At 41.0% G+C, this 14,567-nt stretch overlaps 1 protein-coding gene across 3 annotated transcripts in view; it reads left to right on the top strand.

Moving 5' to 3' along the window:
- Atrnl1 (attractin like 1) overlaps nucleotides 1-14,567 on the top strand; it is a 538,539-nt gene that overhangs the window by 394,659 nt on the left and 129,313 nt on the right. The window contains exon 28 of one of the 3 annotated variants that reach the window (XM_040742234.1): nucleotides 4,655-5,009. The exons of the other annotated variants lie outside the window; for them this stretch is intronic. Coding sequence (XP_040598168.1) covers nucleotides 4,655-4,705 — 51 coding nt within the window. The 3' untranslated portion in view covers nucleotides 4,706-5,009. Of the gene's footprint in view, nucleotides 1-4,654; nucleotides 5,010-14,567 lie in introns of those variants that run through there. 3 annotated transcript variants of the gene reach the window in all.

The raw sequence follows: 14,567 nt of genomic DNA, 5'->3' as shown, positions 1-14,567 counted from the left end.
CGGCTGGTCTCCACCATCCCCAGTGCCCTGGACTGACCTCCGCCATCCCTGGTGTCCCCGGCTGGCCTCTGCTCTCTACCTTATCCTGAGATGGACCACTGCTTGCCCACTTGCCTTAGTCTCCTGTTGTCTCTACTTTGCCTCACAATATTGAGAACCTGGTCGCAAGCCTCAGCCAGTGGCATCTTCCCCTTGAAGTGTTTCCTGCCTGCTCCGCCCCATTACGGTTTCTTACCTGGCCTCAATGTTCTATAAGCTGCCTCTGCACGTGGGATAAAAGCCATCCTTAAGGCCAGGGACGCCTTCTCACCCGACTTCCCTTTCGCTTCGCCTGCTTGCTTTGCACTCAATAGACCCCGAAAGCTTGTTTATTGGACTCAACAGTGATGAAATTAATATTATTAATAGCCGTGGTATGAAATCTTCAAGTAGCGCACTTAGAAATAATGAAAATTAAAAATGACGTGAATTAAAAGATAGTGATTGTCAGGGGATGCTGCATTCGCTTTCTCTTCCCTCTCCAAGGCAGCACAGGTGACAATAACCAGGGAGCACTGACTCAGAATGAGGTGCTTATACCTCCCCGTATTTTCCCCAGCCTGGCCCTCTGGACCAGGCAAATAAATTTTGTGCCCCAATACTACAATTGTTCCCAGGGTCACCACCACTATCCCAAGATGAGGTCAGTTTAAGGTCTCAAGATGGCCCTCATCTATTTTTTAGCTCAGATCAACTACCAGTAGGTGGCACCAAACTTCACCCTAGGGTAGGTGCGACACAACCAAAAGGCCACTCAGCCCAGATGGCTAGCTGCCCAGCTTACCTCGGTCACTCCAGATTCTTACAGTAGTGCATACCTTCTGTACAGCTGAATGTTCTGGACAATAGTGACTGCGTTACGGCAAGATCTCACTGTGGCATTTTCTGAGATCCCACTGCAGACCAGGTGCCAGCTGCAAGCTTCATTGCTACAGCCCGCCACAGCCTGTAAGGCGATAGGGACTGACGGGAATCTCCTGTCTGCAGAGAGGATGGTGCTGAGAGAATCGTCTGTCCCAGTTATTACACAGCTAAGTGCCCGGCCGTAGGACGGAATCCAGTGCTTCTTGACTCTTAATGTCCATGCTCGTTTCAAACACCCACCGTACTTCCAAGTGAAAGAATGGGGGCGGCTTGGGGGGGGTCAGAGAAGGGAACGATAGATGGTGTCCATCGCAAACTCTCTCCTATGCCCCATCCTTGCCATTCTGCTCGGGAAAGAGGGAAAGAGAGGCTCCTAGCTCATGCTGTCATTGCCATCCCGTCTCTGCTTGTCACTGGAGACGCTGCTAGTGTCATTTAGACTCTGCAGAGTTCACATGTGGAAGCCAGACCTCCCCACCCCACCCACCATGTGCTATTTAGAGGTAAGGCCTTTTGGAAGCAGGTTTAGGTTAAGATTAGACCTTGGCGATTTTCCTTCCTCACTGACCCCTGCAAAGATTGAACAGAAGGTGGCCATCAGCCTGACAAGAAGGCGGCCCGCACCGGAACCCAGCCGTGCTAATGTGCTGTCTCAGATGGCCAGCCTCCTGAACTGTGAGAGCCAGTATTTCTTGCTCAAGTGATCGAGTCCCTGGCGTTTTACTATAGCATTCCGAGGAGTTGAAGGCAGCTCTGTTCTCTGTGCAAGGGCAGGTAAAAGCTCTTTAGCTCAGTAAGACCTGGACCCAGAGGTAGGCTCATGTGGTCATTTTTCCAGTCCCGGGCTGTCCCTCCTCTCTGATAAGTGTGGCCCTTCTCTTGCTTTAAAGTTTGGATTTTCCTGCTAGTTTGTGGCTCTCACATCTGACAGCCTTGTGCTATATAAATTTAAATGACTACCTGCTTTGACCATGGGGAAATCTAAGTTCTCTAGAACCTACAGTGTTCATACCTACTTGAAAAACCTAAAGGGGAAGCAGAGTAATTAGATAGGAAGGAAACAAATGAGGAGAAAAGGATAGTGGAGGTAAGGGTAAGGGAGAAGGAAATAAAATTCTGAGCAGGAGATTTGGAAATTTGCAGTGAATTGTTCCGCTTTAGTTGTATTTAATAAACTGTTGTGCCTTTATTTGCAATAAGGATGTTGGAGCATTATTATATTATTATACTTGAAATGCAAATTACATTCTAACCTTTGTTGCTTTTCTAAACTCTTTAATTGCTTAATTTGTGGGTGAAGGATATTGTTCTTGGGTTTTATTGGTTAAGAACTAAGATGATCTACACCCACACAGCCTCCTGTCTACATGAACATGGCTCTACTATTCTACTGTCTTGTCAGCAGGATTTTTACTGTTCCAAGAAACTACACCAGAAAGATGAAATCATTGTGCTGGTTCGAGTTCATCAACCAACCTAGACATGAGAAGCTCATGGTGGAGCCCCCTCCACCAGACTGGCCTGTCTGTGCGGCATTCTGTTGATTGCTGCTAATTGATGTGTGAGGGTCCAGCCCATCATGGGCATTGCCAGCACACCTTTAAGCCGGGCGGTGGTGGCGCACGCCTTTAATCCCAGCACTCAGGAGGCAGAGGCAAGCGGATCTCTGTGAGTTCGAGGCTGGGCTGGACCGATAGCCTCCAAAACAATACAGGGAAACCCTGTCTCGAAAAACCAAAAAAACAAACAAACAAACAAAAAACAAAAAAAGAAAGGATGAGCAAGCCATGGGGAGCAGCATCCTCCATGGTTCAGTTCCTGCCTCCGGGCTTCTGCCTTAAGGTCCAGCTCTGACTTCCCTTCCTGACAGGATATAAGCTATCAGTCGAGTAAACCCTTTCCTCTGACAGTGGCTTTTGATTGCAATAGCAATCAGAGTTGGACATCGATAAACAGTTCCTCACTCCTTTCAGGGACTTTTTATAAAAAAAAAAATCCATCCAGAGGGACACTGAGCAGTCTCTCATTGAATAGATACTGCTGGCTGGGGACCACCTCTAGTCTAAAATTTATTATAATTTCAAAGCCCATACCTCCCTGTGCCCACCAAACTAACAGATACTATCTTCTCCAACTCCATGGAAAGATCTGCTGAAACCCTCTCAGCTATCACTGCTGAGTGGGACAGGGGTGTGTCAAGGAAAACAACTTCTTGTGGCACGCTACACAGTAAACAAACTTTGTCTTTTCAGGGAGTTTAAAAAAATTAAAAAAACAAAACTGTTTTTGTTCAGTTTGCCAGAGTCACCATTCCATATTCAAGTGACTGAAGCCATCATTTTCTTTCTGTTTCATGACATGAAAGTGCCCTAAAGGTCTGCTTTTGTCTGGGAAATAGAACCTAGGAAACTTTAATCTTATGTGAGCTGTAAGTTCATCATAATTTTCTTTAAAAAAGAAAGCATACTGTCCAAATCTCACAATATAATCACAGAAATGGAAAAAAAGAATTAGTCATTTTTTCCTCAGAGAAAACTTAGTGGAAAATTGTTAAATGATTATGAATACAATTTATTTGAAGTTATATTTCAAGATGACATTATTTTCTCTGTGGAATCCAGACACCTGAAATTCATGTTAAAATATGTTGGCGAGCAATTCTCATTCTCCAGAAGTACCTTTTGAAAACTGCAGTATTTCATAAGAACAGCATAAAATGAAAATGATTGACTATCTCTTGCCTTGTGGGACTCAGCTTTTAATCTAAATAGATATGAAGCGTAATGACATTCATCTATATGAGACATTTGTGGACTTAAGAGAAATTAAGTCAGAAGACTGCAAGGCCAGTTCATAAATCAGCAAATCAGATAAATGGGTAAAACTTTCCCCGAACACTACCTGGGGATTCCAAACTCCTTTGCCATTTGTTACCAATTCTGTATATCCTTTTAGAGGAGGTTCATCTCCTATTGAATGTTTGGCAAAAAGATTATGAAAAATTAGCATGTATAAGAGCTTGCAACATTTATGCCATTTTTGATTTAACAATTTAGATGACTAGTTCAAAAAATTACCCTGATTTTCATTTTCTTTGTAGTTTACTAAAATGCTGCTGCCATCCGTAGATCGTAAAGAGCACAGCGGAGATGCCTCCACGCCACCATTAAGGCCATACAGAAAAGCAAAATGTTGCAGCTAAAAGTATTTTTAATGACTTGAAATTGCTTAGAGTGCTTTTAGAAGTAAAAAGGGTACTGATTTATTTAGCCGGTATACTTACCTAAATTAATTTGGCAGGATTACTTTGGTCCTAATCCTCATACAATAAAATTTATATGTTAATATTTTTAAATGATGCATCATTTTCCCTGGTGGAGATAATATATTGCAATGACACAAATCCACCAGCAGTCATTTAAGAAAGAGGTAAATTAACCCATCACTTGGATGTGAATAAAGGCTTCATTCCTACATAGACTGCATTTTGTGGTTTTGTGTGACCTTGCAGATCAAAACGTCACTAGGCGAATCACTAATGAGAACAAATAAAATACCAGTGCATTCTTGCTCTTGACAAGAGTATTTCTAGGGAAACACAGTAGGCTTTCCTGCATAATTTTGTCTTAGTGTTTTTTACATATTTTTAACATAATATTTATAGGTCTTTCTAAGTTGTATATTCTTTACTACGGATTGGATGTTATTGAAAATCTTAATAGAGACCACTTCCATTTCTTTTCTCTTTCAGGAAACCTTAACCACAATAACAAACATATGGAAATATTTTCCAACTGGATAGCCTATTGGGCTTTGCTATGTACACATTACTTATTATGTTCTATAGCATGTGATTTCTGCAGGCATGAAGATGCCCTTGGTGTTTAGGGTCATGGCCTTGGATGAAGGTAAATATCACCAGAGGTGCCCTTAGCACTAGGAAACAGTTTGCTGTGCATCTTAGATAAGTAGGTTAGGCTCACATAAATGACTTGTAATTCGTTTTTAACTATGTTCCAAGTACTGTGATGTCTGTTCTGCTTTTTAGAGTTAGTTGTCTTGATGGTTTGTTTAACCTCCCCCCAAATAAAATACTTGGAAGCACAGTATCTGGGTCTGTGTTGGTGTGACCTGAATGTGTTGCACACCCCTAGCTGCTGAAGCCCTAACTCTCAGAGTGAATGGCATCCAGAGCTGGGGAGGCGGAGAGACAATTAGGTCGCCAGAGCCGTGCCCGCATGAAAGGGGTTAGCTCCCTTCTCAGGAGAGCACACGGTTAGCCGAAGGCTCCTGCAATTGAAGCGTTGTCTCGCCACACACACAAATCCACCAGCATCTGTGTTCCGACTGCGGGCTTCATCTTCCCAGCTTTAAGACTCAATATTGACTTTCGTTAATGTTTATCTGAGCCAAAATGACTGCAGCTCGGGCATACCACAAATGATAACAGAGGCAAAACAAAACAAAGCTGGGGTTTTCTGTTAGACAGAAATATTATGTAGTGTGGCAGGCCCCCTTGTGCTACACTTCCATCAAATATGAAATGTATGAAAATTATAAAGCTGCCAACTTGAAAATATTATTTAATAGACAATGAACGCATTCTATACACCTTCCTGAGGACGTACCCCCATTGGTTTTGAGTCAGTTTAAAGATAAGTCTATAACATGTGTAAGCCCAGAGAATAACAGTAAAGGTGGATTTCAGTGGCTTTCTAGGAAATACACAAGTATCTAGAAAGTCCTTTTCAGGACCTAGGTATTCTCTATGAACATCAGTAAAAGATGCGCCTCCCTTGTTTAGCACAGGAGTCCAGGCGACCATTGCTCAACACATTCCCTTGACTGTCAAAGGTCTGCCAGTCCCAACAGAGCATGCCCTAGGTTTGTCCTTGAATGCTTTCATCACAAAGAAAGTTAACTGTGTCCGTTTTAAATGTGCTACACGTTTTAGACAGGGACCACCAGTCTTTCCCTCTCCCCCCTCCCTTCCTCTCCTATTTACAGCTCTGTGAGAGAAGACCTCATAGGTATATGAAACATCTAGATACCTTGGAACGTCCCCTCATGATTTAGCCCTCCCAGGTCAGGCATTTGCCTCTCAGTATTTCTTTCCATCTGTCCTGCTCCGTATTAGCACCACGTGCTTGACTCTGTTGTGCTTTGGCAAGGGAGTGTCAGGCAATGTGTGAAGTGCCCGGCCCCAAACAGCTTTCCGTTCACAGGGGCCTACGATGAGCGTGTTTGGGGTGGGGGAGCATTATGATACAGGTGTGTTCAGGCAGCTCGTGCAACTTGCAGAATGCCCGACGCAGTTGTCAGGGATTTCTAGCGCCTCGATTGTAAGATCGTCCCAATAATAACCTTACATCACACACGAGGACTGCTGTGGAAAAGATTTCCCCAGCGTGATATCCACTTACCTAACGTTTTATGCCACATAAGATGACAAATTATCCAGCGTGATCTGGAGTCATCAGACAAGTTTAAAAGTTTTATTGTGCAGTATTTTAAAGCTTACTAACCATTATATAAAATTAATAAGATAGTTTATACAGTTTCTTGCTTTATTGACTGTGGGTAATAACCTGTAGGTGGGAATGACGAGACTAATAGCTTTTACAAGAAACTTACTGAAACTCCTGTGGTGTTTTTTTTCTCCATGTTCCTTCCACTTCTGAAGTCTTCAGGGGAATGGTCAGATACCAAGTTGCTTTCTTCACTGTGTATTTCGTGTAGAGTTTTCTTAAGTGGAGACGGGGGCAGGCGGGGGGGGGGAAGGGAGGAGGGGGATGTTCTGATGCATACTTTTCTGGGCAGACTATTGAAGTTGAAATTCCATTTCAAGAGTCAGTCAGCTTTGTTTAGGTCTGTATTTTTAGCATCCTGAGCTACTGGAGCAGCTTTGCTCTAATTAATGACTGTAGGATGAGGCAGGTTCCACTGCTGCTTTTCTATTAACTGCAATTTCCTGTAGGAAATTAATAAAATGGAAGGAGGGGTGGCCGGCAAGAATAAATAATGCCACATTTGCAAGTCACTCAAATCCATCAGAATAGAGTAAGCCACACAAAAGCAATATTGTGAGACTACTGTGGAGTTCCTCAATTCTTTCTTAACTCTTTATTTCCTTTTATTGAAAATAGATTGTTTTCCCTCACAGAATATATCCTAATTGCCATTTCTCCTCCCTCTACCCTTCCTAGCTCTTCCTGTCCTCCCCTCTCATCTGGATCCACCCCTTTCTGTGTCTACTCAGAATACAACTAGTCTTTAAAAAAAATCAAAATATATAATTGCTATACTTATAACTATTATTAAAATTATATTTATAATATGCAATATTATATTAAATAACAATGTTTAGATATAATAATAAAATACAGTAGAGATAGAACAAAAGCTAACCCATCAGAATTGGACAAAACAAACAGAAGGGAAAGAGCCCAAGAGAAGGCACAAGGAACGGACTCACTCATTCGTACACTCAGCAATCCCATAAAAACACTAAACTGGAAGCCATAATATATGAGCAAAGGATGTGTAGGTTGAAAAGAGAGAATATAGTGTGTATGAAAAGGGAGAATATAATGTGTGTGTGTGTGCTAAAATAAAAATTAATAAGATACATTTTTTGAAGAGAAAGGAAAGGCCTGACATGACATTATGACACCAGGAACCTCCAAAGATGCCACTGAGTTTGTTGTCTGTTGACCTTCACTGCTGGGGACCCAGTCTATCCTGAGAATAGTTTGTTTCCAAGGTGAGACTTCCTTGGAGGAAGTGGTTACCAATTGGAGATGGCTTCTGGGTTAGGGATGGGGATGAGTATCTGCTTCTCCTTTCGGCTCCAGGGCCTCATCTGGTGCAGACCTGGGCAGGCCCTGTGCACGCTGCTTCAGCCTGTGAGTTCATGTGTGTCCATCCTGTTGATTTAGAAGACCTTGTTTCCCTAGTGTCCTCCACGCCCTCTGGCTCTATACTCTTCGCACTTCCTCTTCCGAGGGGTTCCCTGAGCTCTGGGGGAAGGGATTTGATGGAGACCTCCCACTTAGAGCCCAGTGTTCTGAGGGCTCTAACTCTTTGCCTAATGTCTGTCTGTGGTCTCCGCATTTGCGGAAGGAGGGAGCTTCTCTGATGTTGGCTGAGGAAGGCACTGATCTAATAAGTATAGCAGAATGTCATTAGGAGTCTTTTATTGTTATGTTCTTGTTTTAGAACGGTGGTATTTGTTTTCACTCTGGTTCCCTGTGCTATGTGGTCGCAGGGTTGGGTATGGCCTCTGTCTCATGGAGTGGGCATGCAGTCGAATCAGGTATTTTTGATTCCCAGCATGGTCACAGGGTTGGGCATGGCCTCTGTCTCATGGAGTGGGCATGCAGTCGATCAGGTATTTTTGATTCCTAGCATAAGTTTTGCATCACCATTGCACTAGCTTCTTACATGTAGAGCACCATCTCCAGCCACTGGGTTTGTGGCTGGATTAGTGTTTATGTTTATCCTTTGATAGTGTGCAAACCATTCCTATACTGAAGATGCTAGAAAAAATGGGGGGGGGTTAAGGTTCTCTGTAGGCACCAGCTCAGCTTCTCCATGTTGAGTGAGTTGTGTAGACCTTGTCTTCAGCAATGGGGCCTGGCCTCACCACCAGTTTTGTGGGAGTAACCTATTGTCTTGTAGCTTCCTGGGTTGTTTGGGGGATTTCCAAGGGATCCCTCTAGCCAACAACTCCATGTAATCCAATCCAGGGACTGGAAGCTTCATTTGGCAATGAGATATGGCTACTTAGGACTCTGTCTTCCCCATTATTTGGTGATCTCAATTAGATTATATGCATTTTAGGAAGCTTCTACAGCATTAGGTTTCCATATGACCCCTCAAATAGCCCTTCATTTTAGATATCTCTTCCCACAGTCCCTTCCTCTCCCATCCCCACTTTTTATTTTGCTATTCCAGGCCTGATGTAATTTAAGAAAAGCAGCATTCGAGAGAAAGACACCATGCAAAACAGGGTTCAAACAGAGGGTTTTTGTTTTTTTTGTTTTTTTTTTTACGGAAAGGGGCCATGACAAAGGGAAAAGGAAGAGGGGAGACCAGCCTCCGGAGACAGGAGCAGCAAGAGAGCAGAGAAAGGAAAGATGGGGAGAGAGAAGAGAACAGACAGAGAGGGAGAGAAGGACGGGAGGTGGGCAGGGCCCTTTTAAAAGGGAACATAGTGAATGTGCACAGTTGGTGCTCTTATGGCTGTAGCTGAGGGCGTGTCCTGTCAGAACCCCATGGACAGGCCAGTACAGATGCCTGAATACTAACAGGACATCCCATCTATCCATGATTATCTGTTCTATTTCCCTTTCCTAATGAGATATATCTGCCCCCAGGCCCTTACTCTGTAGCTAACCTATGTGGTTATACAGACTATAGCTTGGTTATTATTGACATGCCAGCTAATATCTACATATAAGTGAATACATACCACATTTGTCTTTCTGGGTCTGGGTTGCCTCACTTGGGATGACTGTTTTTCTACTTCCATCCATTTTCCTGTGAATTTCATTATTTCATTTTTAAACTTGAGTAATACTATTTTATGTAAATGAACATGTTCTTTCTCCATTCATCTTTTGAGGGACACCTGGGCTTTCTCCAGTTTCTGGCTTTATGAGTAGAGCAGCAATGAATATGGTTAATAAAGAGTCTTTATTGTAGGATGAAGTGTCCTTTTAGTATGTCCCCAAGTGGTCTTAAGATAGATTGGTTCATGAAGAACTGCCACACTGATTTCCACAGTGGCTGTGCAAGTCTGCACTCCCATCAGCAATGGAGGGGCATTCCCCTTACTCCACATCCTCTCCAGCGTGAGCTGTCACTTCTGTTATGAATCTAAGCCATTCTGGTGGGTGTAAGATGAAACCTGAAAGTAGTTTTCATTTGCCTTCCCCTCATGACAGCATGGTGACTGTTTCTTTAAGTGTTTTTTCATCCATTTGAGTTTCCTCTTTTGAAAATTCTTTGTTTAGAGCTATTTGTTTTCTTGATGTCTAGGTTTTTGTTTTTGTTTTTTATTTTTAATTATAAGCTGTTGGCTGTTTGCTTGATATCTTACTGGCTAGCTCTGACTTAAGTATTTAACTCATAATTACTAATCTAAGTATTTCCATGTCTCTAACCAGAGGAAGGGTCTGGACAAGTTACTTCTCCAGTGTCCTACATGGTGACTGAATGTCCCTCTCTTTCCCAGAATCCTTCTTGACTCCTAGTCCCACCTATCCTGCTTCCCTGTTGGCCAACAGTGCTTTATTCAATAACCAATAAGATAAGCACATACATAGGACGTCTATCATCTCTCTTTCTGTCTAAATAAAAAGGATGGTTTTAACTTGAACATAGTCAAATTACATATAACAAAACAGTTATCAAGTAAAAACTATAATTACAATATTTTGTCCATAACATTTAGTAAGATTTAAAGAAAATATTTTATTATCTACCCTATCTGTATGAGTCTAAAGTCTTTGCTTTTTTGATTTTTGAAAAAATTATTGTAAAACACTTATAGACAATGCTTACAACAAAATTATTGATTAAAAATCCTATGCAGTTATTACTTTCTAAGAAAACAATATCATTCTCCCTATAAATATCCTGTCACATTAGAAGCTTAGATTCATTATCTAGGTTTTTTAATGCCTTATATATTTGGGACATCAGCCCTCTATTGGATGTGTAGTTGATGAAAATCTTTTCCCATTCTGCAGGCTGTCACATTGTCCCAATGATGTTGCCCTTCTTAAACCAAATTTTATTTTTAAAAAAATCAGATATCATAAACAGTTAGCTTTAATAAAATATACAAGATGTTGAATTGATTACTTTAAATTAATTTTAAGCAATGTAATTTAATGAGTAGAACATTATATTCTGGGCACCTTCCTACCTGAATTTGAATTCTTGCTATGTGTCTATCAGCAATGGAACTTTGGGCAATCGTTCTAAACTTCTGTACCTCTTCATAGGCAAAATATGAGTTATAAAAATAACCTTTGTCACTGGGTTGATGCGAGGATTAAATGATTTAAAGATGCACACAGTGCGTGAAATGCGGGGAAAATAAATTCAGCTCTCTCTACAGCCATGGAAAGTCAAATTCACAGATAAGAAACCTGAGTTTTAAGAATGCTTCCTGGTTTGCTTTGCTTCTCTTAATCACTGATGGAATTTGCCTCTGGGACTGCAGAGGGTCCGTGTGGCTGTGCTCACACACTTGTCAGTGTGATCACCAAGCTGTTCCAGCTGTCTGGGGTTGTCTCCAGTGAGCAAGAGGGTCCTTCCTGCTGACGTTTCACAACTTCCTGTGAAAAACTCAGAAGAATCTTAGCAACCGACCAAACAGAAATGACCAGTGCTCACAACTGTTGGCTGATGGCTAGGACTTCTTATTGGCTAGCTCTCCCTTAACTATTAGCCCATAACTGCTAATCTATGTATTCCTACATGGTCTTATCTTACGAGAGAATGCCTTGTGTGTTCTATCTTTCCTATAGGCTACATGGCATCCCGAGGCATCTCTCTGCCTGCCTCCCCCAGAATTCTCCTCATCTCCTAGTCCTGCCTATCTTCCGGCCTATATGGCCAAACAGTGTTTTATTCATCAACCAATAAGAGCAACATATATACAGAAGGACATCCCCCATCAGCGGGCCTTGTCAAATCTCAGGCCACACTTTGCATCATAAAGCACAGGGTTAAGGCTCCCCCTGCCCTAACTACTGGTTATCTGCTTGGTTATTAGTGACGTGATATTTAGCTCTGACTCCCTCAAGGCACAGAGACATTGCCTAAGTGTCAGTGTACCTCAAATAGCCCTGTTCTGTTTTACATATTTATGTGTTCTTCTGTATGTCTTGTGACTAACATTGCCTTAGATCTGTCATTGTTAATTTACTCCATCTTAGCCATATGAATTATGTAGCTAGTTATTAAGCATAATGGATGATTAAAATAAATACCAACGAAATTACCAAAATAAAATTTGTGTATTTTCTCCCTTGCTAGCACTAGCTTGAGAGGACCACCCTGAGGAAAAAAAAACAGTACTTAGAGAACGTTGCAAGCGTGTTGTGTTTTCGTGCTGGAAACAGTCTGACAGCAGTTTCTAAGCAATGTCTTGTTTGGTGCGGAACACTTAAGCTGTGTCTTTCTGATGCAAGCACACTTCTTTCTATAATAAGCCGAATGTCCTTAGTGTGGCTATTCCGTAATTTGCCAGCTTACCACTTGATAAATTTGCCTTTTCCAGTTTTGAGCTATTACCAAAAAAGTTGCTTTTGGTGAGCACGGGTCTCCGCTCACCTGGGGAAATGGGAGCGATGACGATATCCTGTGTGATGAGTACATGTGTGACTCATGAGAAAGTTCCAAGAGCTACTCTGCCACCCTTCCCCATCAGAGACACATGAAAGCTTCAGTTGCTCCACATCATACTAAAAACTTAGCCAAGTTTTTTTATATCTTAGTCACTCTGTTATGTGTCGCAAAGTGGTTTGATGTCTTACTTCTCTGATGACAACTGGTGTTGAATTATCTTTCCATTTGCTTTGGACAAATGATAGTATTCTACATCAGCTAATCTTGATGGTGTTCAATTTGTTGGATTTGACCATGTTAGTGATAAATGTGTGCTCAACTCAAAGATTTTCTAATGTTTCTTTCTAGAATTTCTATTGGTTTCACCACTGGATACAGATTTATTTTGATGTAGTTTGGGCCATTTTTTTTTTATGATAAGAGACAAAAGTCTAAAACTCTGTTGGATTACCTTGACCAACTTTTGGCATACCCATAGACAAATATATGTCTTTTTCATCATATTCTTTGATAAATATAAAAATATAGACATCCATATACATTTTAGAATATATATATGTGTGTTTGTGCATGCATACATGTGTATATTGGTTATTATTGTTTCATACAAAATCATAAAGTAGTGTGAAGTCTAATTTGTGTTTCTTTTTCAAGTTTGTTGGGTTGTAATAGGTCTTTTATATTTCTTTGATGTTTTAGAATCATACTTCCAATTACCAAAAGCAACAAGCCTGAGACTATGTGAAGGATTAGAATGTCCATGACTGACACAAGGCGATCGGCATCTATAGTTTGTGTCACTCCTAATCTGCAGATGGGATGATGCCGTGTCACTCACTCATCATGAAAAGTTTTCTGCACCAGATAGATAGATAGATAGATAGATAGATAGATAGATAGACAGATAGATAGATGATAGATAGATAGATAGATGATAGATTGATAGATGATAGATAGATAGATAGATAGATGATAGATAGATTGATAGATGATAAATGACATTTCCCAACTTCAAGTAATCTGAATTTTACCAGATAGGTGGCTTTTCAACTATATATCTCTTCCTAAGTCAGCTTTTGGTAATTCGTAGCTTCTGGGCAGGAGAAGCACTCAAAAATCATTATTCTTCCACAGCTTTTTACATTTTGATTACACAGCTACTGTCGTCACACCTAGAGAGGCCACTATGGCATCTGTTAACCCATCCACGGCATATGCCTTCTGTCTTTCTCATCAGTTCTACCAGAAGTTAATCAACTGCATTGATATTTTCTTATATTTTTGGTTTGCCAGCCTAGCCTTTAACTGCAGTTAAAGTTTTGTGGACTCTGTTTTTTTTTAATTTTGTATAAATTGGTGTTTGTGTCTTTACTGCTGCTTCCTCTCTGATTTGGTTTTAGTGATCTGTTTGCTTGCTGCCGTCATTTGGAAACTTGAATGACTCAAAAATGCTCTTGCTTAGTGCAAGCATTTGATGCTCTACGATCTCCCCTACACGCCTTCTAGCCGTGTTACACAAGTCTTAATTTGAGGTGTTTTTGTTGAAGTCGATCATTTTCCTGACTGGTTATGAACAGTTCTTTGACCCTTGGCTTATTTCAAAGTATGGTTTGATCCCGATATATTTAGTGATTTTTCAAACCCTTTCACATTACTTTCCATAGCTTGTTTCTTTTATGGTGGGAAAAATATCCCCGTATGATTTCCATTTCTTTAAATGTCTTGGGTCTGCTTTTTTTTTTTACATTAAACATGGCCTGTATTTGGTGCATAATCCTTCTACCCTTGAATCAAATTAATCTTATGCTCATGTACAGATTTAGAATTGTCAATTAAGTCAATCTACTGTGTCACTAAACTAGTTTGCACCCATAGCTCTATATCCTTACTGTCTCTCAGTGTAAGAGAAATGCTGAACCCTCCAATTATCAGTGTGCTCACCTCTTTTCTTCCCTTCAGATTCTATCAAGGTTAGTTCCGTGTACTATGCAGCTCCATTATGAAGCAGGTAGACGTTTGTTACTGCTAATTTTTTTGATTAACTGACTTAAGTATCATGTTATTGCTCTCTTCTTTTGTTAATATTCCTTAATCTAAAGTCTGCTTACTGTCGTTGCTATCTGTGTAGCTGATGAAACTCTTTTCTTTGGATTTTTTATTTATTTTGTACTGTAAAAATAAAATAGTCACAAACCTGTGCCTAGATTAAACAGTAACTACAGACGGTCAAAACTAGAAGACAGGGTTTTAGGAGGCTCAGTCCGGAAAGTGCTTGCTGTGCTGTCATCAGGCCTCTCTGG

The sequence above is a fragment of the Mesocricetus auratus genome, unplaced genomic scaffold, assembly GCF_017639785.1.
Source record: "Mesocricetus auratus isolate SY011 unplaced genomic scaffold, BCM_Maur_2.0 Super-Scaffold_4256, whole genome shotgun sequence".
Classification (NCBI taxonomy): domain Eukaryota; kingdom Metazoa; phylum Chordata; class Mammalia; order Rodentia; family Cricetidae; genus Mesocricetus; species Mesocricetus auratus.
This window is presented reverse-complemented; position numbering and strand designations above follow the sequence as displayed.